The following is a 26,830-nucleotide window of genomic DNA, read 5'->3' on the forward strand; positions in this document are numbered from 1 at the left end:
GTCGACCTTTCTGCCGCCTCCTGCTACGTTTGCCTTCTCTTGGAATCCAGTCCGCCTTCGCATTACATATGCCCTGCCCAAGGCCATTTCTTCCTCTTGATTTCGACTAGGATGTCATTAACCCGCGTTTGTTTCCTCGCCCACTCTGCCCGCTTCCGGTCTCTTAACGTCATCCCTATCATTTTAAATTCCATGGCTCGCTCCGTTGTCCTTAACTTACGCTTAACCCTTTTCTTTTGTTAGCCTCCACGTTTCTGCCCCGTAGGTGAGTACCGGTAAGGCACATCTGTTGTATACTTTTTCTCTGGAAGGATATTGGTAAACTGCCATTCATGATCTGAGAGAACCTGCCATATGCACTCCATATCTGGCTGCGTAGTCCTTAACTTGAGCTTAACCCTTTTCGTTAGCCTCCACGTTTCAGCTCCGTAGGTGAGTACCGGTAAGATACAGCTGTAGTATGCTTTTTCTCTTGAGGGATATGGTAAACTGCCATTCACGATCTGAGAGAATCTGCCATATGCACTCCATATCTGGCTGCGTAGTCCTTAACTTGAGCTTAACCCTTTCCGTTAGCCTCCACGTTTCGGCCTCGCAGGTGAGTGCCAGTAAGATACATCTGTTGTACGCTTTTTCTCTGGAGGGATATTGGTAACCTGTCATTCATGATTTGAGAGAACCTGCCATTCATGATTTGAGAGAACCTGCCATATGCACTACATATCTGGCTGCGTTGTCCTTAACTTGAGCTGAACCCTTTCCGTTAGCCTCCAAGCTTCAGCTCCGTAGGTGAGTACCGGTAAGATGCAGCTGTAGTATGCTTTTCCCTAGTGGGATGTTGGTAAACTTCCATTTATTATCTGAGAGAACCTGCCATATCCACTCCCTATAGAAGACAGATTACTCCCGTTTCGCTCCTTCCTGTTTAGAGCGTGGGACGTACCAGAGACGACGGGTACCGGGCTGGAGAGGCGGTGCACAAAGTATCCCTTGTTGACCATGATTGAGATGGTCTCGACCATCTTGTAGATGGAGTAGACGTCGTTCTTGGGGCACTGGTCGCCGCGCAGGCAGTTCGCTTCCTGTGAGCACAGCGATGCCCCCTCGTGGCAGGTGACGTTGTTGGCCTCGAAAGTGCAGCCCTGGCAGGTGGGACGGAGGAGCTGCGGCGAAGAGGCCCGGATTATATATGCATAAGTATGCCTGAAGCAGTGACGTCGTTAAGCCGCTTATAAGGCTGACTTCGCTCGGAAAACAATGCCCTACTATGGATTTGGCGCCGTTTAAGTAGTACGTGATGTTGGCAGCGGCTTTCAAATATCTCTAGCTGCGACATGTTTTCAAGCGCGAAGACACGAAGGGCGACAACCAAAAGGACTTGAAAGAATAGAACGCTGCACACCAACTGAAGTTTTTCTGAAGCGGAAAACCGATATGCAGTTGAACCTGGTTATAACGAAGCTGAAGGGGCCCGGCGATTACTCCGTTATAGCCGTAGCTTCGTTATAGCCCTTGTTGACCGAGCTTCCACGTGGAGTCGTAATTCCTTCGTTATATCCATTATTTAGTCGCAAAACGTTTCGTAATAACCAGATTAGACCATAGACGAACCCCGCTACAAAGAAATTCGCGGGACGCGTGAGAAACTTGCTGTCGCAGAATAAAAACCAGAACACTCACAGAGTGGATTCGACAGTTCACGAACATCAGGAATAGCGTGAACAGTGTACAGCACGCATGCATTCCTGCAGTAGGTTAATATAGACGTAGAGCGGATTACACCACAAATTAAAGAAAAAGATGAAGCTCTGTTTTCATTTAAAGTAGCGCCTTAGCCTTAAGGACGCGCTAATCTATCCACACAAGGCGTATGAAGACAAATAAGGCCACATAATCTTGGGCTGGACGGCCGCTCACCCACTCACCAGTATGTCCATCTTTCCCGGGAGGGTGCCGTAGCCGTGGATGACGTCAATCTGGGCGGACTGAACCACGCGCGCCTGCGGCAGGACGCCGGAGTCGGCCGAGTCGTCCTCGTCGACCACCACGTCTTCCGTCAGGAACTGCGGCACGGGCTCGCCCACGGGCACCGGCACCACGTCTGCGTCGGGGAAGGTGGACAAGTCAAGACGTCCACGAGACTTCATGCACAAGAGCAACGTCGGCTTTAGAAACAGCATTCGCACGGTTACACCACCTCAGCAATATATTTATTTATTTATTTTCGAAGGTCCATAGAGAACTAACTTTAGTTGCGTATTTTCTTCTCTCTAATGATCTATAAGACGGTGAAATACAGGGACCAGAGCGTGGTATTAGCCTCCGACCGCTAAATGATTCAAAACTGAACTTCTTCTCTCATGATGTTTCGGTTTCGACAACCGAACGATGGCTTTGACGTGTAAGAAGTATTTAGGTCACGCGAGTCATAAAAAAGCTGAAATGTAATCGCTGGTACGTCGTTTCGTGCCATTTCAGCTCTTGAAGCAGGCAGGCTTAAAGCGTTGTAGTCAACTAAAACTACGTTGCTCTTTTTATTGGTACCTTTTTTATAACCCCCCCACCCCCCCTTCCTTCTTGCCCGGCGCGCATTACTCGAACTTAGTAGAATTTTTTAGGTTTGCTCTAGTTTATAGGGTTCAACTTCCCAAAGCGACTCAGGCTATAAGCAACGCCGTAGTGGAGGGGGCTTCGGATAGTTTCGTCCACCCGGGCTTCGTTAACGTACGCTGACATCGCACAGTACACGGGTCTCTAGCATTTCGCCTCCATTGGAATGCCACCACCGTGGCCCGGATCGAACCCGCGTCTTTCGGGTCAGCAGGCGATCACCATAACAGAACCTGTTAGGTACTTTAGTGAATAAATAAATAAATAAATAAATAAATAAATAAATAAATAAATAAATAAATAAATGTTAGCGTTTAAGGGATGCATGTCGTAGTTATGTTTATCTCAGTTAACATTGTCACTGTACGTTGGCGAGCAGACTACCCGAGCATGCGTCTGTGGCACTTCTGCAGGTGCGCATTCATTTTAATATGAAATCCCTGCTTCGCGAGGTCAAATCGGCGCACCGAGTTTGTGTGAAGCTGGACATTGACGGTGACCTTCTCGAAACCTAGCATAGCAAAATCCCATAAGAAAGAAAGTAAATATTGCCGCGACCGGGTTTGGAACCCGCGGCGGCGCGAACAGATCAGCTTCGCTGGCCACTGCACGGTGGCACTAGGCTATCGCCGCTGGCGATGAGGCCTCGTGTTGAACTGCAACGCACTCTCGCGCTGTGCATTGCACATCGTCGTCTTCATCAACTGCTATCAGTGGCGCGAACAGATCAGACGAGCTTAACTTCACTCAGAGCTTAACCTGAGTCTAATATCGTCGCCAGACGTGCAGACGACCCGACAAAGCAAAAGCATGAGCAAGCCAGGCTAAACACATGCTTTCGCACGTCTCCTTGGTTTAGCTACGTTTTAACATCGGCACTTTTTTGCTGCATGCCATTTACCCAGATACCTTGCCCCTTCGGAAATGCATGCTCGCAGACGCACCAGGCAGCTTCATCATCTGGCGCCGGGAGCCGTCGCCGGGGTCCACGTCTGCCGTCATGTCTGCTCCCGCGCTGACGCTCAGGTGGCAGGTGAACCCGGCTCCAGGCTCCACCAGTGCGGGGCAGTGCCAGTGCACAGCGTCCTCTTCCGGGGCAGTAGTCACCACCACCATGGCCTCCGCACGGACCGTGTAGAGCTGCAAGAGCACTCTCGGCCGTCAAGAACTTCCCCTCGCAGAACTGCGCCTCTGATCTACAATATCAAATCTCTATGCGCTGTTACAGTTCGCAAAACAGATTTGTGTCGAGCATTATTGGACACAAGTTTTGAAGATTTGCACATTTGCCCCGTTGCGAAAATATTAAAGGCAGCATTAAAGACATTCCTCATTTTAGAACCGCATTAGCCAACATTGTATATGTAGAACATTGACTTGTCTGCTTCGCGGTCTCTTTTTTATTTATTTAGTTCATTCCATCCACTCCCCTCTGTAACGTCCCAGGCCTTAAAGGTAAAATAAATTAGTAATAAAAAAAGATCGAATTTTCAGATGCATAGCAAAATGTTTCTTTTAAAGTGTTTTCATCGCTCGCATCGAGTCGTTAAGACTGCCATAGAACAGCTGCAGTGCAAGCGTGCTGTTTTTTACAACTAGCCCCAGTTGTCGCCTTGATAGAAAAGCAATGAGGAACGTTTTTCACGACAGTAAAAACCATAATAGCCGATAAATGTAAGCCTGCCGATGGGAAATCTGCGGACATATTGATGGTTATAGTGAAACGTTACAATAAATGAAAAAAAAATGTGTTTATAAACTCCTTTCCGTTCAAAAATGCTTTTGCCCAGAATTGCTGGGTATGGTTCATGCAGTGGCATGATCGAAGCTGTTTGGCCTATAGTATGTGCTGTTTATTTTTGCGGTGCTTTCTTGAAAAACAAAGTGGGATGCATTTTACGAAATAATCTCTACTCCGTTGCTTGTGGCTTACGAACTGGTCAAAACGAAAACTTCTCGCAACTACGAATGCCTGAGTTTAAAGTGGTGTTTACTGAAACCGTTGCATTGCATGTAATGAAGTACGCATAGTCCACATGGTCCAATGCGAATTCCACGGGGTCATTCCAGGCTAGCGGCTGCTTGCATCAAAGACACTCATTTATAGCTTCGACAGACGCTCATTGCGCCACCTGTACCAGAATATGCCAGTGTACAACCCTGGCTGCTATACGCCACACGTTATGGCACATATACCCTTAAAGGAATACTCGGAGGTGCAACAGTGCACACCAATCAGGGGTAACTAAACCTTAGACGTGGATCAAATTACTACTAAAACAGCTGATTATTAACGAAACAAGGAGGTTCAAATACAGGTCTAAATTAAGTTAGCTGAGGCGTACCGACTAAAATTTGTTCCCTAGTTTTTCACAGAAAGGCAACCGGAAAGAGCTCGGTGGATAGAAAGACGGGCACTTTATATTCTGGGCACAACTAAACGGATAATGCTGAAGCAGTGCGACATGAACGCGAGTTGTGCAGCACAAGTTGTCAGCGGGGCTTTCAGAGTACTTTGCCTGGAAGCCGTCGTCCCAGGGGTAATTAGGCTGGGTACACGTACACAAGGCTCGCTGTCAATGAAAACTTTTTAGCGTTTTTTTTTTGGAAAGGAGATGGCGCAGCCAATGTCTCACTACTCGGCGGACACCTCAACCGCGCCGTAAGAGAAATGTTAAAGGAGAGAGATAAAGAAGAAAGGAAGAAAGAGGTGTGATAGTGGAGGTCTCCGGAGTAATTTTGACCACTTGGGGATGTTTAACATGCACTGAGATCACACAGCCCGCAGGCGCTTTTTGCGTTTCGCCTCCAACGAAACGCGGCCGCCGCGGTCTGGTTTGAACCTGGGAACTCCAGCTCAGTTGCCGAGCTGCGCTAACCACTGAGCCATCGCGGGGGGCAATTTGTCAATAGCCCTAAACGCAATATCATTTCATAACTCATTGGAGCCTATGCGTATAGACCAGCTAGCTCTGACAGGCCTATATGGAGACTAATCAGAACTGACACAAGTCAATGATGTGCGGATGTCGTATACCTATAACCCTGTAGCTCCCAGGATGTGAAAACGATAGAGAAAAGATGTGACCTTCCAGGACATTCATCACTAACAATGCTTTGACTCCAAATATCTTAAAAACGGGAAAATTTATTAAGGAAGAGGTTATGGGAGGGTTAAGCTAGTAAGGTGAATGCGCATGCGCGCATGCGGCCACTCACATCGGAGGCGCCCACGGGCGTGGCGAGGACGACGATGTTGTAGGTGCCGGGCCTCCAGTAGATGTAGCGGGGCTCGCTGGTGAGGGTGCCCCGGGTGCCGGGCAGGCCGTCGCCGAAGTTGAAGAGCACGGTGGCGTTCCTGCCCGACTTGACGGCCAGGTGCAGCGTCACCTCCTCGCCCACGTTGAGCACCGAGGAAGAGGGCATCACGCGCAGCCCCTCGACGGGCGAGAACAGGTCCGAGTGGTAGAAGCGCGTCGACAGCTGGTCGCCCCTGTCGCACGCGTCCTTCTTGGTGGCCGTCAGCCGCTCAGCTGCGTCGCGGGACACCCGATAGGAATGACGTCATATCCTCAACGGAAGTACTTTGTTTTGGGGCTAGTTGGTTCATAGTTATAAGGTTTTATTCCGAAGACTGCACGAAAGAGACAAGGACTAGGAAGGCAGAACTCTTGTAAAAATGGTCTATAGATGAGTATATAAACTTCTTATTGGCTCTATTGCCTTCCTATAGATACTTCTTTTTGTCTATTCATAGTCTGTAGACGGTCTATAGACAAAAGTCTACTAAAAGTGCATGGCCATAAATCTATAGATTGTCTACAGACTGTCTATAACATTTGTATTGCCTATAGAATGTTGTTTAGGGTTCGCCTGTAGAGAGTCTGCATACTCTATAGACATAAGCCTATGGACAGTCTATAGACTGTCTAAAAAAGTTTTTGTGGGGGAAAAAATGCCGCCACCGTCTGGAAGACATTGAAGTAAGGAGCATTAGCTGTTTGATAAGTGACGTCACCAATATATCACAAATAGGATACATACTGACGTCACCAATCAATTAGAAATTGAATACATAAAGGACGTCACCAATCAATCACCAGTTCGGTTGCTACTAATTTCCTATGGTGGCCGCCATCTTGAATTTATCGGTGACGTCATCAATTGGCGGCCATCTTGAATATATAAGTGACGTCACCAATCAATAACCACTTCGATATACTAATGACGCCACCAATCAATCACCAATTGGGTTGCTATACCGATTTACTATGGAGGCCGCCATCTTGAATCCCTCGGACTTAGAAAATTTCACGCCGAAGGGAGGTGGTAGCAGACCCCCCGAAATGGAGAAACAGGATGAGTAAGAGATAACGCTTTTAAGAAACAACGGGACAGACGCATTTCCTGTTGTTTTTGAAGCGAACGCTTCAGTACTCTAGGTAAAGCCGATTTCGCCGTGCCCTGCTGGTTGACCTTTAAGGGAGCCAGAGGTAAAGTGCGGCTATAGGCCTTACCTTATGTGGCCCACCAAGGTGTCGCACCACTTGACCTTTGACCTTTCGATTCGCCGGTAAAGGGCAGTAGAATAGTCACGTGACAATCGCGTGATGTGGCGCGATGGAAACTGCCGTTGTGACGTCAGTCCAGGGGGAACATAAGCCGGAGCCGTGCGTCCATTGGGTGACCAAGCTCTCGCGATCCACCATTAATTTAACTGCCACCTGCCGGGGTGGCAGGATGGGCGCGCTGCCTATCTAGTGTGCGGAACCCACTCAACGTTACAGACGCCAAGCCGCGTCTACTTTCCCGATACACCTCAGCTTTCGCTCTCTAACCAGGTTCAGCAGCAGTTAAACCGCCGCTGATCTTTTTGGTGAGTCCTTGTCTCTTTAGCGCCCTCTTCAGAATCAACCTCAGTTATTACCGGCTTCACTAGGCTAATTTTATAGTGCGAGAGCACTGCTTAACACGGTCCCAACCAAAAACCTTGTGTGAAGCCTTGGAGTAACTCGGGTAAGCTCGCAGGAATTCGGAGGAACTCGGCGGATTTCTTAGCTTGCGCAAGATGGAGAGAGGGAAACGTGGTTGCATGCACATGCAAATGCCCGAAAGAAAAGGCGAATAATGAACACATTCTTTCTCAAGTCTACTCGGTTTACCGACGTTAAAACGCTGCTACTTTTTTTTCCTTGAGTCAAGATAACAGCTCTTGATGACAACACGCCTGCAGCTCTGCTAGGGTAAAAGTTTTGGCTAATTGGTTCATTGATTAAAAAGAGTCAAAAGAGCGCAACGAATAGGGACGACAGTAAGAAATACAACACAGCTAGCCCGTGATTACTGGCAGAAGACACGCGTGCTTTCGCCTAGCTTCCCCTCAGCGATGTTTCGGCAGATATCTTGCACTCACCGAAGGGATCGTCGGAGCAGAGACAATAGCGGTTCGACTGGATGCCCGAGTAGGGCGCCGATATGGAGGCGCACAGCCTCTGGCAGCGCCCCCCGTCCATGCCCTTGGCTGGGTCGTAGCCGCCGGGAGACAGCTGGAAGTACGACGCCGAGTCCGAGCGCAGGCAGTCGCCGTTCTTGAGGGCGCCCGCTGCACGGAAGCGCCACACGGCGGATATGCCATTGTTGCTACACGAACACAGTTTAAAGCCGGCCAAATCTGGTTCAGTTAAGGCCAGAAGTTGCACTAAACAGATTGAGAAGACCAGTTTCACGGTATACGCTTGCTCAGTCGCTGAGCCGGTGCTCAAGTGCGCATGCGCAGAAAGCTCAGTCCCTATTCGCTAAACACAAAGGAGTAAAAAGGGAGTAAGCAGTGCTCTATAGCGCACTCCCTTTTATAAAAGCAAATGCTCTACACTCTAGACACACATACACCTATATGGGAGTAAAAAGGAAGTTTTACTCTTATTTTACTCCGTTTGCTTAGAGCGTAGAGGATAGCTTACTCTCTTTTTACTCCCACATAGGCGTATTTGTGTTTAGAGTGTAGCGGGTGAATGGAGCGCCTTCTCCGCTGCGCTGCGCGCCGGCTTAGCGCGGAGCATCGCGACGTGTCACGCGGAAACATCTCGAGATTTCCGGTTATTTCAATATGGCCGCCACCGACTCGACGGTCACGGCCGAGACCGCCTTCAAGTTTCACGGCCTCATGGACTCATCTGCCCTAGTGCAGGCCCTGAAGTGCTTCAAGATATACACAAGGATCTCTGTTTTTTGACCCAGGTAGTTGCAGCCGCCGCAGCAAATTAATCGTCCCAATGTTGGAAATACATTGGCAAACGCCGATCCAACAAAGGGTCAGAGTGAAACCAGCCACTTCCAATATTGGGCCGATTACCCGTGCTGCTTGGGAGTGAATAGTTTCGAGCGTCTGGGCGCACAGAGGGAAGCGGGTTGTAGAAAAAGTCGTGCTCGCAGTCAAGTGCGATTTGAAGCGCAGCGCTGGGAAAAACCGTGTTCAGTAATAACGGAGACAACATTGTTGTCTACTATCGGCAGGAAGCAAAGCAAATTTCAGAAAATACATCACTGCCTTGATGAGTGTATCAATGTATCTCGCTAATAAATGGCTATGGCCGCAGCTGGCAGAGGGCAAGGTTATTTGAGGTATGGATATGCCATTTGTCCTACATTGGCCGTAGTCAGGCTGATGATGGTAATGGCTATGCGTGCAGTCATGATCAAAGGGGCTCGCGCTGACTCACCGCAAACACTTCGATTTCTCCCCTGTTTAGTCGCGAGAACACAAACGGACACTGCAGAACACGTGTATATTACCTCTCCCCCTATCCTTTCTTCCTGTCCCCTCACCTCTTTCATTTGATTTCTCCATTCTGCCTGCTATCCTTTATTTTGCGCTGCCCCAGCTCAGGTGCTTCAGTATCGATGGCAGATGCCGGCGCTAGCAAAAATCTTCTCCTTCCTTTTTACTATTATTTTTAATAAAACCCCTTACTACATCGCGGGAAGAGGGAAAAATGTAATAGCGGCTGAAAGATGCCACTACCACGAACAACACAGCAGAGTACAGATGGATCAGACAACTCCAAGTGCTGGCCGCGTTTTGCTTAATACGCGCTATATTATCAAGTGTCTTGCAACTAAATATGTTCGTCTAACATGAGTAAAGTACCAGGAAAGCAAGAATAAAGTGATGTGACCTAAAGAGGCTTCAAATTTCATTTTATTTTGCCAAAGCACTTTTATTTCTTAACGCCAGATTGCGTCACAAGCCGCAATCGCTCCGTTTAGCAAAACCGGCGGAATGATTGGCTAAAATTAGAGACACTTATCACAGCGAGCACCGCGAGCCGTCACTAAGTATGTATTAATAGTAAGTGGTTTTATTAAAATAATAGTAAAAATGAAGGAAAAGATTTTTCCTAGCCCCGGCATCTGCCATCGATACTGAAGCACCTGAGCTGGGGCAGCGGAAATAAAGGGATAGCAGGCAGAATGGAGAAATGAAATGAAAGAGGTGATGGGACAGGAAGAGAGGATAACACTACGTATGCGCAAGCGGCGTCCTCAGGGTTATCAGCGCATGCGGACTCGCGGCTCGCGGTACGCGGTAGAAGTGGCGGCACGCGTTTTAGTTCGATGTGCCTTCGCAACGTTGACGCTGATCTGGACCGAGTACGTGGAGAGGTCTGCTAAAGCTCTCTATCTCATGCGAGGACCACCATTATGCGAAGACTTAACGCTGAGTACGCCCTCTAGCCACAGAACTTCCACTTCCAGAACTAGCCACAGACAGGAGTCCAATATGTTGTGGGAAGCGCCCGAAGGTGGAGCAAGATCAGTAATTAAAAATTATTGAGTTGTTACTTCCTTGTTTCATAGATTGCTCCAATTTTGGGGGATTCCTTCAAACACATATGGTCTACTCTTTTCCCGCTTCGCATTGTTTGCCAATTTGGCCTCGTCCTGACATATTCTAGCCGTGCTGGTTAGCTAAGTCGTTAAAGCGACATCCACCCTCGGACTCATGAGTACCAACCATCTCAAACACAGCCTGTGACTCAGCACAGCAGGTTGCGCTGGCAGTACGCGCTATGCTCAGAGTCTCTAATAGCTGCTGCAATCTGCGGCGCTGAATAAAATCTGGTGATCGATGCACAGGCGCTGGGGGCTTGGCTGTTTGTCTTTGCGTCAGTCAATGTGGCACGATGGAGGCTCGCGCTTGGGGCTTCCTTGTGTGGACTACGATCAGCTGTCTGCAAACATGCAGAACGTTTTGCGTTCCATCAGATCCCCTCGCTTTTATTTTGTGCGCAGCGCAAACGACATCCTCGTTCTGGTGAAGGCAGAGCCACCGCTGCCTCTATCCTTTGAACGCAAGCAGAATCACTCGCTTCGCAGTGGGAGCATTTTGGATGCCCAGTTCAGTTAGTTGCCACGACGCGGCGCTAGCCAGTTGGAGTGACCATAGACTAGTATCGGCTGCCTGTACCGATCTCCGAAGCTGCATGCGCTGCATGCGACCGCTTGCGGCTGCTTCAGTTCATCCGTGTTCCGTCGTAGGGCGCCACCAACACGCTACCCTGCTTCACAGCCGTGCCGAAGGCGCGAAACAACACCCCCTAGAAAGTGTAGGGGGAAGTGTAGGGGGTGTTGTTAGAAGGCTAGCTGACGGAGAAGGGTAGGAAAGGAGGATAAGAGAGGGCCTTGTCTGATCGACTGGGTCAGCTGCATTCGGCTGGTATTGGAAAAGTAGGGGAGGCGCTGGCAGTGCATGTTCAAAGGAGCAATGAAGTTTTGAACATGCAGTACTCAGTTGACACCATGTCTGCGCAAAACGTCGACCGACCTTAGATAGGGACTAGCACTTTTTGCGCTTGTCCTATTTATTGCGCTTCTACGATCTAAGTTCATCTGAAACCAGCCGGGTCAACCTACCCCTTGCACTAAGCTGCCCCTTTTGTACTAAAGACAGGGAAACAATTTCATGAAAAGCAGATTTTAGCCGGCGTGTGAAAATCGCAAGCATAAGATGGAAGGAGAAAGGCGCAGAAGGCGATAAAGTGAAAGGAGTAAAAAAACGAAGGAAAAAAACGAATTGAAATTGAGTATTGAATGTTGGCTGTGGTGCATCAACGTATAAAGTTAGAAGATGTTAAACGGTTACGCGCAATATCCTGTAATGGAGCTGAGTATCTTACTATACATCTCAGCATCTATAGCGCGGTTGGTTAGGAAACGACTTTTGTGAGCTGATTACAATATATAAAGCGGTAAACAGTCGAAAACCCAACAGCAGAGAAACGTAATCCTATTCGACAAAACTTCTTTGCTTTTCTTTTTGGCCAGGAATTCGCAAAAGCAACAAAAGGGAATTACGTATTCTTGTGAAGCATGCACGCAGAAAGAGCATAAGCAGGTTCGCCTTAATTTGGCTTAAATCCAAGAAAGCGACGTTCTTGTTAGGCTTTTACGACATGAGACGGTCAGCGTTAGTTATCAAAATAACAACAGCGCGAAAGACACCGGGCAGAGGAGAGCATTGCCTTTCTTTTTTCTGCACTGCGTCTTCCGCGCTGAAGTAAATATATGGACCGAAACCAACTCGGCAAACACTCTGTTCTTGTTTCTTACCGAAAGGCTTTTACATATGCACATTCCTTTCTCTTGCAGTGTGCATGCAGGTCAGGTACGGTCTGCGGCTCTTTGAGAGAAATTCTTAGGGTAGGAAGGACATCTCAGGTCTAAAACTGCATTTTCATTATGCAGCCTGTAATAGCTGCAGCACAGGCCTGACACAAAGGAGCTTAGTTGTTTAGTGCCAGGCACCTTCTGTACGACTGGTGCTGACGGGTCACAATGCCTGCCGCAAGGAAATACCTTACCACTGCCTCATTTGCGCATTGTCCCATTTTCTCATCGCCTCATGTCATCGGCTTGCACAGCCAGATGTACCATTGTAGCAGCCGGAATAGCTGTGTTTTGCTGTTAGCGTTGACTGAGTAGGTTTTTTAACTTGAGCAGCGTGCAGAGTAAGTTGAAGTTCAAGTTCCCGATTTTTACTGAGATAGCATTAAAAGGCACCGGAGAAAAAAAAAATTCTCGTCTGTCATTAAATTCTTGCATTGGCAGGGGGGAAGTGGCGTCACTCTCGGCAAAGGCATAAAAAGTTTCTAACGCTATCGCACTGTCAGCACATAAGTTAATTGGGCGTCACAGCGAAATTTCTTATTTTTGAAAATTCGGCTGTCTTTATTTGGTGTTTATCTCAGAGCGCAATTTACGGTTTTTTTTTCGGTTGAAAATATTTTACATGGAAGAGTTACCCGTTTCTTCCTCGGTGATAAATGTGGTGGCCCTGCGCGTCTTGACTTTTTAGTTAGCCAGAGCAGTTTATGCGCCCGTAATTAACGCATAAATGGGCGTGTTTAAAGCAGTGGCTGTACTACGAAATGCTACCACAGTTAAAATGTAAATAGAAGTTCAAATCTGAAAGTGGCATCGCGCAGAAATCCGAACTATAATATAAAGAAACAAGCGAACGCAGGTTGAAGGTGACAAGCATACATCATTATACATTTGCTTGGCAGATGCAAGTGAAACCCGACATTTGAGTCTAGTCGCTTCCATTTCGGAATAACTTTATTTACTTGTGTTAAATGTAAGTGCGTATGCTGCTTGCGACACACTACTCACTTCTTCACTGAAAGAAGGAACTGTAAAACCAGAACACGCTCCACAAACCCAAAGTTTCGGATTTGAAACAACACAAAGTGACTGCAGTTGGAATCCAGAAGGAGCCAGATAGGCTCCAGCGATGAAGTCCGCACGATGGCGGCAGTGATAGTAGTGCCGTTAAACCATCGCGGAAGCCCAAGCACGACGAATTTTTGTGACGTTCGTGCATGGTTCCTTAAATCGGATACAACTTAAGAACGGCGTTGCAGGTGTCCCTCAAAGAGGCCCTCCGGCTAATTGCGCCGACTGATTCTCATGACCCTGCTAGTGTGACGAAGCAGGGAGTGGTGAATGAAAAAGGATAATTCCTTCCCTCTGTGGTCGGGGATAGACCCCTCTGTCCATTGCGGCGCCGCTCCCTGCATTGTCACGCTAGCAGGGTCATGAGAGTCGGCCGACGCCATTGGCTGGAAGTGGGTCCTTTGGCGGTGAAAAGCCGCTGCTTTCTTGAGATACATCCGACAATAGAAAGTTTAAGTGGATCGGTGAAGGAGAATAAAAGGGAATCGTACAATGGCGAGATTCGCTCGAAGCCATTGGCTGGAAGAGGCTCCTTTAAAGGGCGTTGCCGCTTCGTTCTTGAGTTGCACCTGAGTGTTGTTAAAGGTGGCTTGTTACGCTTACAATGGTTGCCAGTCATCTTACGTGTCGTGAGAAAACTCCTCAACATAGTAACGGTTCTAGCAAGGTAATGATAGCCTCAGAGCAGAAGACGCTTTGCTAGTCGACGAAACTTGACGAAGTGCTGAACCGTTTCGGTCCGCACCTGGCACGTGTCTAAAGTAGCGTAGCAATGCCTCAAAAAGTACTACCTTACCGCTTAACAAAGTGGTCCTATTGTCTCAGCGCGTTTCTGGCTTCTGCCCATATTAAGTTCTCTCTTGTGGCCGATTACAACTCGTATACCATACCCAGCAAGCTGTGGCGTATATCTGAAGAATACTGACATTTTTCGGTTTTAACTGAACACTCCGAGGCCCAGTACAGCACGATTCCGCTGAAACGCAAAGTAATATATATGTTTGCAACCTTACTCAGCAATGTCCACGGTGTTTTGTGGCCATCTTTTCACTCAACTGTTCCCTGCACGCGCCTTTAGTTTTTATATCATTTTAGACGCGCGTTTCAAATCAGCCGAAAAACAAGTTTATGAGCTGTTGAACTGGCTTGGCTTGATCCGCGACCTTATAAAATGGTCTATAGACTATCTATAGACTATCTATAGACTTCTTATAGCCTCCGTTTCCTTCCTGTACATTTCTTTTTGGCTACTCATAGTGTATAGCCTGTCTATAGAAAAAAGTCTACTAAAAGTGTGTCGCTATAAATCTATAGATTGTATATAGACTGTCTATAAGATTTCTATTGCCTATAGACTAGTCATGGGCTATGTCTATATAATGTCTATGAGCCTCATAGACGCAAGTCTACGGACCGTCTTTGGTTTTTTGAGGGCGACTTGGGGCACTGGTGCCCCGAGCCGCCACCCACAACTCCGATTGGTGGAAGTGGCGCGCCTGAGCTGTTGTTACTTTGCCTTGTATTTGAAATCTTTAATTTATTAGGAAAAGGCGGGAAAGAACTGAAATTTGGCGCCAAAATGAAAGAATGCGCGCGCACACGGAGTGGTGACGGGGGGTTGGTTTGGGCGACCGAACAAGACGGTCGGAACGGGTGAAGGCGTGGTTGACGGAGGTCTCGCTTGGTGCAGACTCCGGCCTGTTGAGTAGCGGAAGACAGGGACGCCTTGCTTGGTGCGAGCCCTAGCCTGATTCTGTAAGCCTTCCACAGTCGAGCTCTTAGCGAGTTCCGGAAAGTGCTTCCCTATGTTGGTCACACCTAGCGACCCTGTATGAATAGTGTAAATAAATGTACAGTCTTGGCCAAAAGTCTAAAGGCCAAAGGCTTTTCTCTTCAGCCGCATAACAGAGCCATTAAGGCACTATTAAAGGTCGAATGACCTTGAAGTGCTAGCAGAAGGTTTCTTCTTGCGGTAGAGAAGCTTCATGCTTGACTTCTGTTTTGAATGGTCCACTTCACGGAGCATTCTACGAACATTCATTTCGCTACAGCTGAATGCTGTGGCCTTAGGACTTTTGATCAAGACTGTACGTAGTCTGAAGAAGGTCTCCTCTCTGCGTATCAACGTGTCGCCGAGTTCCACGAGTCAACGAAAGAAGAAGAACAACATCGTAATTTAACTGCGCCATGGCTTTCTCGTTGAGCAACCCTTCCCTCATTGAGTGCCAAAGGAGAAGGGGACGTACCTCTTCTACCTTTCATTTATTTAGGCCACGTTTCTACAGGACTGACATAGACGCAATCTTCAAGGGGAAACCCCGGTCGAAATGATTCCTCTGACAAGAGTAGGATCATGATGCGCACTACATGGAGGAAGGTTTAGGCTTAAGCGATGCAGCGCGAATGAGGTCACGGACACCACGAGAGAGAGACACTTGTCCGGCGAAGATCTGCCCTGTGATGAGCAGACGAGGACGAAAAGGCTGCGCTACGAACCAGGGTGCCTATTTGAGTGTGCAGGGCACTCTGGCCAATCCGCCACTGTGGGTTAAGCCACTTAGAAGCCAACAACAACAATAACCATGAGACGCAGTATACACTGAATGCATCAAAGGCGTAGGGTATGAGGTTCCCCTAAGCCGCAACAGCGTCTCCATTGTCCAGACGGGCCGGTGCTTTAATGACTGGGCTCGCGAACACGCATTAAGCGTAAAAAACAACACCGAGGGACATTTGGCAGAACAATTTAAAAAATACTGCGGGTGCGTTCCAGTATTCGAGAATACAGTGTTCTTCTAAAACGAACCGAATATAGAAGAGAAAGCGAAATCATCGAAGGCTAGTTCATCAGGAAAGCTAGAAGCATTATGCATCAGCGTGGCTTCATTCAACCTTCGTGATAAAGAGGTGGAATTTTTTTTTGTACGGGAATGTGACTGGGTAAAGAAAAAGAAGCGATATAGGCCTGAGAATACAAGGGCGTAAGCGAAATAAACGCGCTCGGAAGTTGACACTCTGTTCTTTGCACCGTTCTTTGCACTGCATCACTTCTTCTGGCAAGCTTAGCCTGTGTGAGGCGATAGCCATGCTACGCTCCTACAATGCATGCCACAACCTCTTCCTAACAATAGGAAAAAGAAATGTCTTACCATGCTTGGTGATCGTCCCGAAGATGGCGACCCAAAGGAGCAGCTCCAGCCTCGACAAGCTAGGGGCTCCAGGAGCCCCCCTTCTGCGTCCTCTCATAAAAGGGGTGATCTGTGCTCGCACTTGGTTACGTTTGTCTTGAAGAGTAGTGCAACCCGAAAGTCCAAGGTTCAACGTTTCGATGAGTGCTCGCTATCAGACAACTACCGTCATGGTGACCTCGGTAGAAGTTCGGGTCCTTACTCTACCGCTTTGAATAAAAACACTGAAAGCCGCGCCAAGCGTCCTTGAAGCACTTTCGGCAAGAAACTTGTAACTTAGAAGTTTCCTTGACAGGCTTATTTACACAGTTCCGGCGTTACCTGTCTTATCTTCGACGACAACTGTTGACCTCACAGCGTCTTGATGATCAGCAGTAGACGGCAGGGATTGCGATCCCAGGTTTCCGATCAGAACAATTTTTTTTTCCTCGCGAAAACGGTCTCGGGATGACCTTGACAGAGCTGTGAGCGCCGTCAGACCAGTTCAGAGCTTCTTCCTGTGAGATGCGCACAGTTCGATTGTTTGTCCGTCTGCAGCACCACTTTTATGGCGAGGTGACCCACAGGGCCGGGACACTCAGCAAATCCTGCCCCGATCCCGAGCTGTCCAGTCTAACGGCGCCTTCACGGGTGCTCAGTGGACGAGTTCTTGCAGAACTGCGCTGTAGTGGCACCGTGGCTCAAGCGTGTTGCGCGCGCTGGAGCGCACTGTTGTGTCCTGGTCGCCCTGGAGACCAGGGCAACGCATGGCCAACCACGGTCGCGCCAAGGTCGGGCCCGCGTGGCGCGCTACGAATGGCGATGAGCTCAATCAACGCTTGTTGCTCGGCCAGTACACCTGCCACCGCGCTCTTTGACCCAAGAGAAACCGCATCGACATCTATGCAGCAGTGCACCGTCCAGCGGCTACCATGCGAGCAGCATGCAGCCGGTGCATGACGTCAGTCAGTGACGTCCATGGGCGAATGTCGTGATTGGACATTGTGCATGATGTGAGCGAGTTTGTCGTCGCAAGGCACAGAAGCACGCATTGTATAAGCAGCGCAGCGAACCCTTTGGGCAACTTTTTACGCTTATTTGAAGGAAGCCGAAACAAAGGAAAGCACAGATTTTTTTAGTCCCTCTAGTGTTCATAATTTTATCAATGTGAAATTAGTAACGTAGTAATTTTTTTACGTGACTACAAGAGAGAATAAATAACAACCGAATGCCGCCCGTGATACGAACTATGCTGTGACCAGCGAAGCACACTGAACGGCACGAAATGTGTTCGACCAAAGTGGCAGAAGAGACGCTTGAACCATATACCAACCTGATCTCGTCGAAAACATTTTCTGTATATGCTTAAGACTATACGAATGCCGGCACGAAACCTCCTTTTCAGCGGATAAATCGGCGCCGTTGAAACGATTGATGCGCGTTCCAGTGTTTCTACACTGAATACACGCTGAAAGACAGGCCCTTTCCTGTTATCTCTTTATATAAATTATGTGAGAAACAGGCGGTCGTGGAGGAAAATGGTCGTCGCATATAGTTTCTTTTGGACCGACTGGGCTAGAAAACATGCATGAAATCCTACTACGATATCCATAGAGGAAAAAGATTAATTAAAAATAACTTTTTCGTGGAGTTACAAGTGGGCTCCCAACCAAAGCTAATTAAAAAAACAAAAATATACCCAGTGTGCCCATAAACAAACACAAAAGACAAACTGCCTGAAGCAGTGATGAAAGAATGGCTTTCCTTCTTATTTGCTTTAGGTTGCTTGTCACTTCGTACTAAATAATACCTCCTCCTGGAGCTGCTGACTTCACTGTTGAACGCTAATTCGCAACTATGTAAGCCCTGCAGAGAAAACAAAATTTACCGCGGGCAATTAATATGCTGGAAATAAGTGCTAGCAATGAGAAAAGCATTGCAGTTCTATGCCAGTCCATTTATATTTCTTCGTAGTTGGCGCCGTTGTAGTCACTATAGTCGGATACAACTCCAGAACGAGGCGGCTTTTCCCCGTCAAAGGACCCTCTTCCAGCCAATGGCGTCGGCCGATTCTTATGATCTTGCTAGCGTGACAGTGCAGGGAGTGGCAGAATAAAGCCGATAGTCCCTCCCTGCATTGACAGGCCACTTCCTGTATTGTCACGCTAGCATGTTCACGAGGATCAGCAGACGCCATTGGATGGAAGGGGTCCTTTGATGGGAAAAGCCGCTGCCTTGTTGAGTTGTATCGGACTATAGTAACGACCATTACTGCTTAACCCTGTAATACCGTGTCATACCTGTAGGCCCTGTGTTTGGCGCATCATAGTCTTAGCAGCTTTTGCGCCATTATACTCGATACAACAAACTATTACTGATGAACACTTCGTATTTTCCCACCTTTGATGACGTCACACGGTTTCGACGAATCGCGGAGTATTTTACGCAGCCACATTGTGGGAGACGCCTGGTTATCGTATCGATGAGCCATCTAATGCTTTCTCATTAAACCGTGCGTATAGACAGCAAAATACAGGTGATTTAATTGAGAGCTCGTTTAGGCCTGTACGGCGAGCTTCGCACTATTGCAATGCAATTCCGAGTTGTTGCCGCGTTATCGGCACTCCGCGAAAGCAATAACTTTCCCGCCGTTTACGCTTCGCTCAGGTCTCCATCGCGTGGGCAGCACTCTACTCTTCGGAATGAGCACGGCCGCAGCGGGTCAGCCTAGCGTGTCCGAGCACCGCCATTTAGGAATATACATTACGGGCGGGAGGGGGGGGGGGGGGGGCGAAGCGTAACCGACGGCGCAGCCGTGTAGTACTTGCCGCTCTGTTATTTTTTTCGCCATTCCGGAACGGCGCAGCGTTCCGTTCGATTCCTCGCCGCTTCTGGCTTTCGCCGAATGACGCCCGCCCACGGCTCGCTTCGACTGCGTCACCCCCTCTGGGTGCACTGATATGACGGTGGTCGCGCGCGCCTCCGGCGTGACTCGTCTTCGCAGCAAAGAACGTGTGTTGGGGGGGTTGCCGAAGCGCAAAGCAGGACTCTCGACCTTCGCTCACGCGATAGAGCGAGCGAACAGCGATCGGATCGAGTGAACAGAAAGCGAAGACCGTTCGAACCACTCACTAGCGCTGCTTGTCGTAACACGCACCGGCGTGGCTCCTGTTCGAATGCAAACCGTTAACTAATGCTCGAAATTCGTAGCGGAACTTTAGCGAGCAGTTTGATGAAAAACTCGCGGGGCGGTCACTACTGTGTAACGGTTGGTTCAGAGGCAGCAGCTGTTTGCGGAGGTAGATATTGACACGGTGCATTCCGCTAGCACGCGCAGCCTCAAAAAGAAGATCTGGAGCTGTGGTCAACACGTTCGTCGAACAAGCTAGCTCGCGAGCTCACTATCCGAGCTGGTGCGTCAAACGCCTCGGACGGCCCGGAGATGACGGTAGAGCTCACGTACGCAGCTATCCTCAACCTCTTCAAAGGCAGAAGACGCAAATATCCCCAGCCACATCCTCTGCTAACACAATATGAAGCGACATGTTGGAGAAGACTCCAAACAGGAGCCTTCCACAACCTTCACATTTTACATAAAATGTATCCGGAGCAGTATAGGGATGCATGTCCGTGGTGCGGGGCAACCCCCACGCTGTATCATATCACACGGGAATGCATACACAATGTAGCTTTCCGAGGTAATAAAGAGCGAAATGTGGAGCAGTGGGAACCGGCTAACCAGCAGCCAGCTCAAGGTCCAAAGAGACCTAGTGAGCCACGCATGCCGGATGGCCCGGGACAGTGGTGCCTTGGATTAGGGGCGCCAACCACGCTCAGCCTGTAAGACATCGGCAATCTTCCGGCAAGCAGCAAGACTCCTTTATTAGTGCAATAAAGTTTATTCACTCACTCACTCGTCGAAGCCCGCTCTGTCTCTTGTGATCAGTGATCTCCCGCACTCACACGTGACATATTGGTGGAGGTGCGGGGTTGCGGAATGCACCGAGATGTCACGTGTGAGTGCGGGAGATCACTGATCACAAGAGACAGCGGCGGGCTTCGAAGAACGTCTTGACCACAGCACCAGATCGCTTCTTCTTCTTTTTGAGGCGGCTCGTGCTAGCGGAAAGCACCGTGTCAATATAATATTGTTTACTCTTATTATCATGAGAACTGGAATGCTTAATCCGATCAATTTACAGACCGTACTTGGTTGGTCATGGTTTCCATGCCACAAGATCTGCTTTTCAGCGGCATATCCTGGAGCTTAGGATGCAAATAAAGTTAAGAAGGTTCTCAGAAATGAGAAGAATACTTGTCCTACCTTCTACAGAGCTTTTAAGCTTCGGAGATTTTGTAGTTACCCGAGTGTATTGCTCAAAAGCAGCCCTGCTTGGGCCTGGAAGCGTTTGACCAACCCTTTGTATGTTTGAGGTCAAGAGAAAAAAAAAAGCCGCCTGACAGCGACTCGCCGCCGCTCACCATGACTAGTGTGTGTTCGGCGGCACGGTGAACAGTAACGACAAATAAGCAATAACAACAAAATGAATTGGTAAAAGAAACACGAAGGAGAGTTCAGCAGTTGAACTACAAAAAAAAATCAGTAATATGATGCAAATAATTCGCAATATTTACAGAAAATTTGACAACACAAGAGAAGAGACATAAAACCAACTTAAAATCAAAGTTAACAACGCGATGAAAAGGGAGACATTATTTAAGCCTATCATTATGGCGTATTGGGTGAGCGTTGCGATTTCTTCGAGGTTACAGACACGAGACAGAAAACTGAAATTGTGACGAATTTGAGTCTTGTAAAATGTTATTCATCGGTATTCATACAACCTACCAGCATTAAGAACATAGTATCGAGAAAATCGCCGGCCGTGCTGAGGCCAAAGGACGAAAATATGAAATGTCTGGAGTTGCTCTTAATACATTTTTTCGGCAACACTAACCGTTTGTTTACGTTTCGTTTGTTTAAGACTACCGCATGAAACGGAAGCGGCCCTCATCCACAGGCCACCTTCCAAATCATTACCTTTGCTACAGTTCCACTGCATACATACATTTTTATTGTTTTCGTCTGATGTGGCGAAAGCCGGGGCTCTATTTTTAGTTCTTGTAAGTCATATTCTACAAAAAAACATTAATTAAAGCAAACGCCTATTTTTTTAACTGCCTGGGTAACCTCTTGTTTGCCGTCTTCTCTCGTAATAATAAATAATAATTGGTTTTCGGGGAAAGGAAATGGCGCAGTATCTGTCTCATATATCGTTGGACACCTGAACCGCGCCGTAAGGGAAGGGATAAAGGAGGGAGTGAAAGAAGAAAGGAAGAAAGGGGTGCCGTAGTGGAGGGCTCCGGAATAATTTCGACCACCTGGGGATCTTTAACGTGCACTGACATCGCACAGCACACGGGCGCCTTAGCGTTTTTCCTCCATAAAAACGCAGCCGCCGTGGTCGGGTTCGAACCCGGGAACTCCGGATCAGTAGTCGAGCGCCCTAACCACTGAGCCACCGCGGCGGGGCTCTTCTCTCGTAGAGAAGTAGGATTTGCCTTAATCTCTGACAGAGTGCACGTGCCGTCCCTGTGCGGTCACTCGTGACGTCACTGGGTTCGGACCAATCAACGTGGCGCTCTGCTGCCCCTGCGCTCACGGAAATGCAGGATATTACGGTTCAGTTGCTTTCAGCGCGTCACAATGCAATGGGGAGTAAGTTGAGCGCCAATAGGGGCACATGTAAATGTTTTTCAAGTTTCACTAAATAAATGAAATCTTATACCGGGGGGTATTCACGTGACGTCACGGGTGCCATTTTGTTGTACCGCGGGTTGCTTCAGCCGTGCAGGCCGCAAAACGGAGACGATAATCTCATTAGACACGCCCGCAGCCATATTCCTCGTCTTATATGAAATTTGACTGACACACTGGTGCTTTCGTGATTACAGAGATAACCGGATTAGGGGCTCTCTCGCGGGCTAACTATGGTAAACCGTGGTATATTGATCGGGCTGCCAGCAACTTGCTGCATACTATAATCTCCCGTACACGCTGAGCGTTATTGAACATCGAAAAATAATGGGAACAAAATCAACAGGCGCCCTGTTTTCTGTGCACGCGGTTGGTCGCTTTTGCAAAGACAACAGCAGCGCATAGATGGCAGGGGAATGTCTTGCGCCGACTGAGCGTGGAAAATATGGCTTAACTCAAGGACAGCGCGGAAAAAGGGGTACTGCATAGACTACAGTGCTAGGCATCTAGCCCTACAGAAAAGGCGGTTGAAGCGACTAAAAGCAGCACTCATATCCGTTCGCTGCTCGCGGTTCCAAAGAAGCCAATGGCGCCAGGAATTCCTGGGTGCAGGAACCGGGCGATGAGTCCGCCATGTTCCCACCATGTCCTTGACGAATGTGCCCCGCTTCCAACTTGCGAACCTCCCACATACAGGCAGTGCCTCGCTAGTTTCGTGCAGCGAGTCAGGAGACACCCGGCTGCGAGCACAAACGCGTCTGTTCGTAATGCAGTCCCACATTTCTGAACCGTCATAACGCTCCGTCTTTCGGTCCACCCAGGGCAGAAGTCCACGCCGAAGAAAAGCTTATTTCACTAAATAAGTTTAGGCAGATAAACTTTACTTCCCCAGCACAGCTACTAAAGCACTTATCAAAGTAAACCGACAAGTGCCCACCTTTAGTTCTTGCTATAAATCGTGTAGCAGTTCACTATTCCCGGTGCTTCTTTTCTACATCATGAACGTTGCTGCTGTTTTTGCAACCTTTGCCTGCACCAAATGTCGTCTTCTGCTGCTTTGTACAACGGCTCATGGGCCTTAATTGCCAATATGCTAGCTGAAATTTAGCTCTTGAAACCTTCCAGAGTACGTCTGGAAAATGAAGAATTGAATTGAACTGAGCTAAATTCGCGCGCTTGTGTGACTCTCAATGGTGAGAGAAATTAAGTTTCCGGGCAGTACAGGGCCTTGAACAGGCAGATGAACGCAGCGATATCATCTGGAACGGTCAGCCTATAGATAGATGCGCGCAGCAGAAGTACAAAGCAGCAGCTTTGTTCAGCGCTGCACGTAACTCCGGTGACGACGATGGTATCGACCGTCGAATGACACGAGTTGCCTTTTCCACAGAAGTAAGGGGTTCTGTGAAGAAGGTCGTCCGTCTGCGCACAGCAGCAGCAGCCATCTTCCTCACGCCGAGTGTGCCCGCCCATGTCTGGTCTGGTGCGCCTTAATCGCCGCAATTACGCGGCGCGCTGTTTTCTTCTGCCGCAGTCGTAGTCGGCGACGTCGACACTGGCGTCGCGTGAGCAAAACGCGCGTCTCGCACCCGCTGACCTCGACGCCGAGACAGGCCTCGGCTATACAAGAAGACGAAAACAGAAGGAGCGGATTCTCGTTTGCGGCATCGCTTTTGTGTATAATGTGGCATTTCTTGTAGGGTGCGCCCGCGGGGTTCCTCGTGTTTCTTTATCGGGAACTGGCGAGGGGGGGGGGGGGGGGCATTTAGATTTATAAGAGAGAGGTACGTACTGTGGTGCGCACTTTATTTGTCGGCGCGCTCCGTAAGATGGGCAAGAAAGGGTGTGCGTTGAGAAGCCGACTTCTTTGGGCCCATATATATAGACATTAAAAAAAACACAAAAGTTGCAGTGTTTCCTTTACTACGGTGGACGAAAATGAGGCAAATATGCATCCGCACTTGTTCATCTTTTGTTTGAGTTCTCCTTGCTTGGCTTGCTTCGCCGGTTTCTCTAGTATATCCTTCTCATGTGGTTATATTGCTCTGCTACACTACCGTAACGTTATACCACGTGTTACAGTCACCACCACAGGCTTTCTTTCACACGATTGTGTCATGGTTTGGGAAAGGTACTGTGGAGTGCCGACCTCACTGTTCTTCAGTTTACTATTTGATGTGAAATATGCACGGAGAAAATTTTGAGAATTTAAAAATTGTAAGATACTCTTATGGAAATATTGTTAATAATGGTTCATTCTTTTGATATGCAGCAAAACCTTTATTTGAAAGTGTTTCCATCGATCGCATGGAACATTTAAGACTGCCATAGAAAACCAATAGGCAGTGCTTTTGATGACAGCAAAGACGTTAATACAAAAAAAAAATGCAAGACTGCAGTAGGAAAATTGGCGAATATAATGATTGCTATTGTAAAATTTTACATTATTTTAAAAAATTGCGTTCATAAATGGTTTCCCGCATAATAATAATAATAATGTTTTGTCCAGAATGGTTGGGTATGTTAGACGCTACTGCTGACAGCGTTCCAAACAGAATGGGCGAAATGATACAAACGATATTCCTATTGGCATGGAAGAAAGTTTCAATAACGATACAATTCAGTAACGCAGGTTGGGTGTTCAGATGGAAAAACTACAAACTGAGCATAGTAGGAGAGACGTGGGTGAGAAACAGAACACCACAAAAAGGTGGAAAGTGCATATTTTTTTTAAGTTTTCACTTCCAAACATCTCTTTAGGCAACGAGTTCCACTTCGCGATATAGTACTTGGGAAACATATGAAAGCTATACTGGTTTGCATAGAAAAGGAACCAGCGAAAATAGACGCAAGACAAGAACAAAGGAGGCACACACCACAACGCTGGACTTACAACTGATTTATTGCGATGAAGACTCGCTCATTTTAAAAGAATTTCCTTCCTGCGCACCCACCCTACAGACAATACACTTCGCGCACCACATGATGACATGCCTACTATAACGATAAAAACTTGTACTCCTTTTCAGTGATAATCACAGACGGCTCACTGACGCATTTCTGCTTATTCTTTCTGATCATGAATGCCTCCAATATATATCTCACGCTCACGTTTAAATTTCCCCCGCCCGATAATGCTGGCAATGTGAAAACTAGGAGAACATTTGCAGTGAGCGTGAGCTATTGGAGGCATTCATGATCAGAAAGAATAAGCAGAAATGCGTCAGTGAGCCGTCTGTGATTATCACTGAAAAGGAGTACAAGTTTTTATCGTTATAGTAGGCATGTCATCATGTGGTGCGCGAAGTGTATTGTCTGTAGGGTGGGTGCGCAGGCAGGAAATTCTTTTAAAATGAGCGAGTCTTCATCGCAATAAGTCAGTTGTAAGTCCAGCGTTGTGGTGTGTGCCTCCTTTGTTCTTGTCTTGCGTCTATTTTCGCTGGTTCCTTTTCTATGCAATATGAACCAACTAGCCCAGCAGTTTGCACTCCTATACTGGTTTGTGCGTGCAGCCTATATAGGGAGCCAAATGCTACATGTGCAAGAGAGTGATGATTTATCACGAGAATGGCATCCCGCCTTTGTGGCACCTTCATCCAAAACTCCTGAAGTTTACATTCCCCTCGCAGCACCCTGTGTGGACCAATAACTGACAACGCTAGCTTTAACATGCCACACTTCTTGCTATGATGAATATATATATATATATATATATATATATATATATATATATATATATATATATATATATATATATATATATATATATATATATATATATATATATATATATATATATATATATATATATATATATTCTGTATAAAGTTCTGTATAAAATTCTGTATAAAGTTTGGCATTCCGCATACAAGAACAAATAAAGGTATCTAAATGCTGCGTTACTACCATCATGCCTGGCTGAACCATCTATACTTTAGAGACATTTTTAAACTTGTTTACTCTTCTTGGCTTTCCACTTACGACTGTCATCACAGTTCATCGTGCAAAGCAAAATGTTCATTTTATAACTTTCTTTACTTGCTTATGTGGTTTTTGTAACTCGGTGAAATTCATTTCTTAGAAGTTTATGCCTTCCGGTTTTCTCTTCAGCTGCTTGATAGTCATCGTTTTTGATATGCGTTTTAGTTTCCTTTATTGAAGTGCACTAGCTCTGCTCACGTAAAATAGTTGCTTCCAAATTGTTACGTCCCCAGCCATGTAGTACATAGGGTCGTGGACATTGTCAGCAGGCCCTGTTTATTGCACTTCTGTCCTCGGCTCTCAGCAACTGTAGTCACATTGGAATTAAGTTATTGACCGATTGACTGATTCTCGACACCGTCCACGAACTGCGTCATCCCTACCGAAACGATCCACATGAGCCACTTGTATGTAATTACGGGAATATCGAGTCCATAAGATATGGAAAAATATATGAAAATTCATTCCCGTCTGTACGGAATTCATAAAAAGTCCACATAGCTTCTATACGATTTCCGTGCAATGTACATGACGTCATATGGAGACCGCGAATTTCCATACTTGTTTCTATATAGTCCAC

At 47.5% G+C, this 26,830-nt stretch overlaps 1 protein-coding gene across 1 annotated transcript in view; it reads right to left on the minus strand.

Moving 5' to 3' along the window:
* The window catches only part of LOC144101177 (polycystin-1-like), a 72,258-nt gene extending 55,083 nt beyond the window's left edge, over positions 1-17,175 (minus strand). The window contains exons 1-6 of the mRNA XM_077634228.1: positions 16,494-17,175; positions 8,024-8,212; positions 5,830-6,143; positions 3,555-3,750; positions 1,926-2,101; positions 944-1,163 (exon numbers count right to left, since the gene is read on the minus strand). Coding sequence (XP_077490354.1) covers positions 944-1,163; positions 1,926-2,101; positions 3,555-3,750; positions 5,830-6,143; positions 8,024-8,212; positions 16,494-16,590 — 1,192 coding nt within the window. The 5' untranslated portion in view covers positions 16,591-17,175. The remainder of the gene's footprint in view (positions 1-943; positions 1,164-1,925; positions 2,102-3,554; positions 3,751-5,829; positions 6,144-8,023; positions 8,213-16,493) is intronic.
* Between the last annotated feature and the right edge of the window lie 9,655 nt (positions 17,176-26,830).

The sequence above is a fragment of the Amblyomma americanum genome, chromosome 8 (genome assembly GCF_052857255.1).
Source record: "Amblyomma americanum isolate KBUSLIRL-KWMA chromosome 8, ASM5285725v1, whole genome shotgun sequence".
Lineage (NCBI taxonomy): Eukaryota > Metazoa > Arthropoda > Arachnida > Ixodida > Ixodidae > Amblyomma > Amblyomma americanum.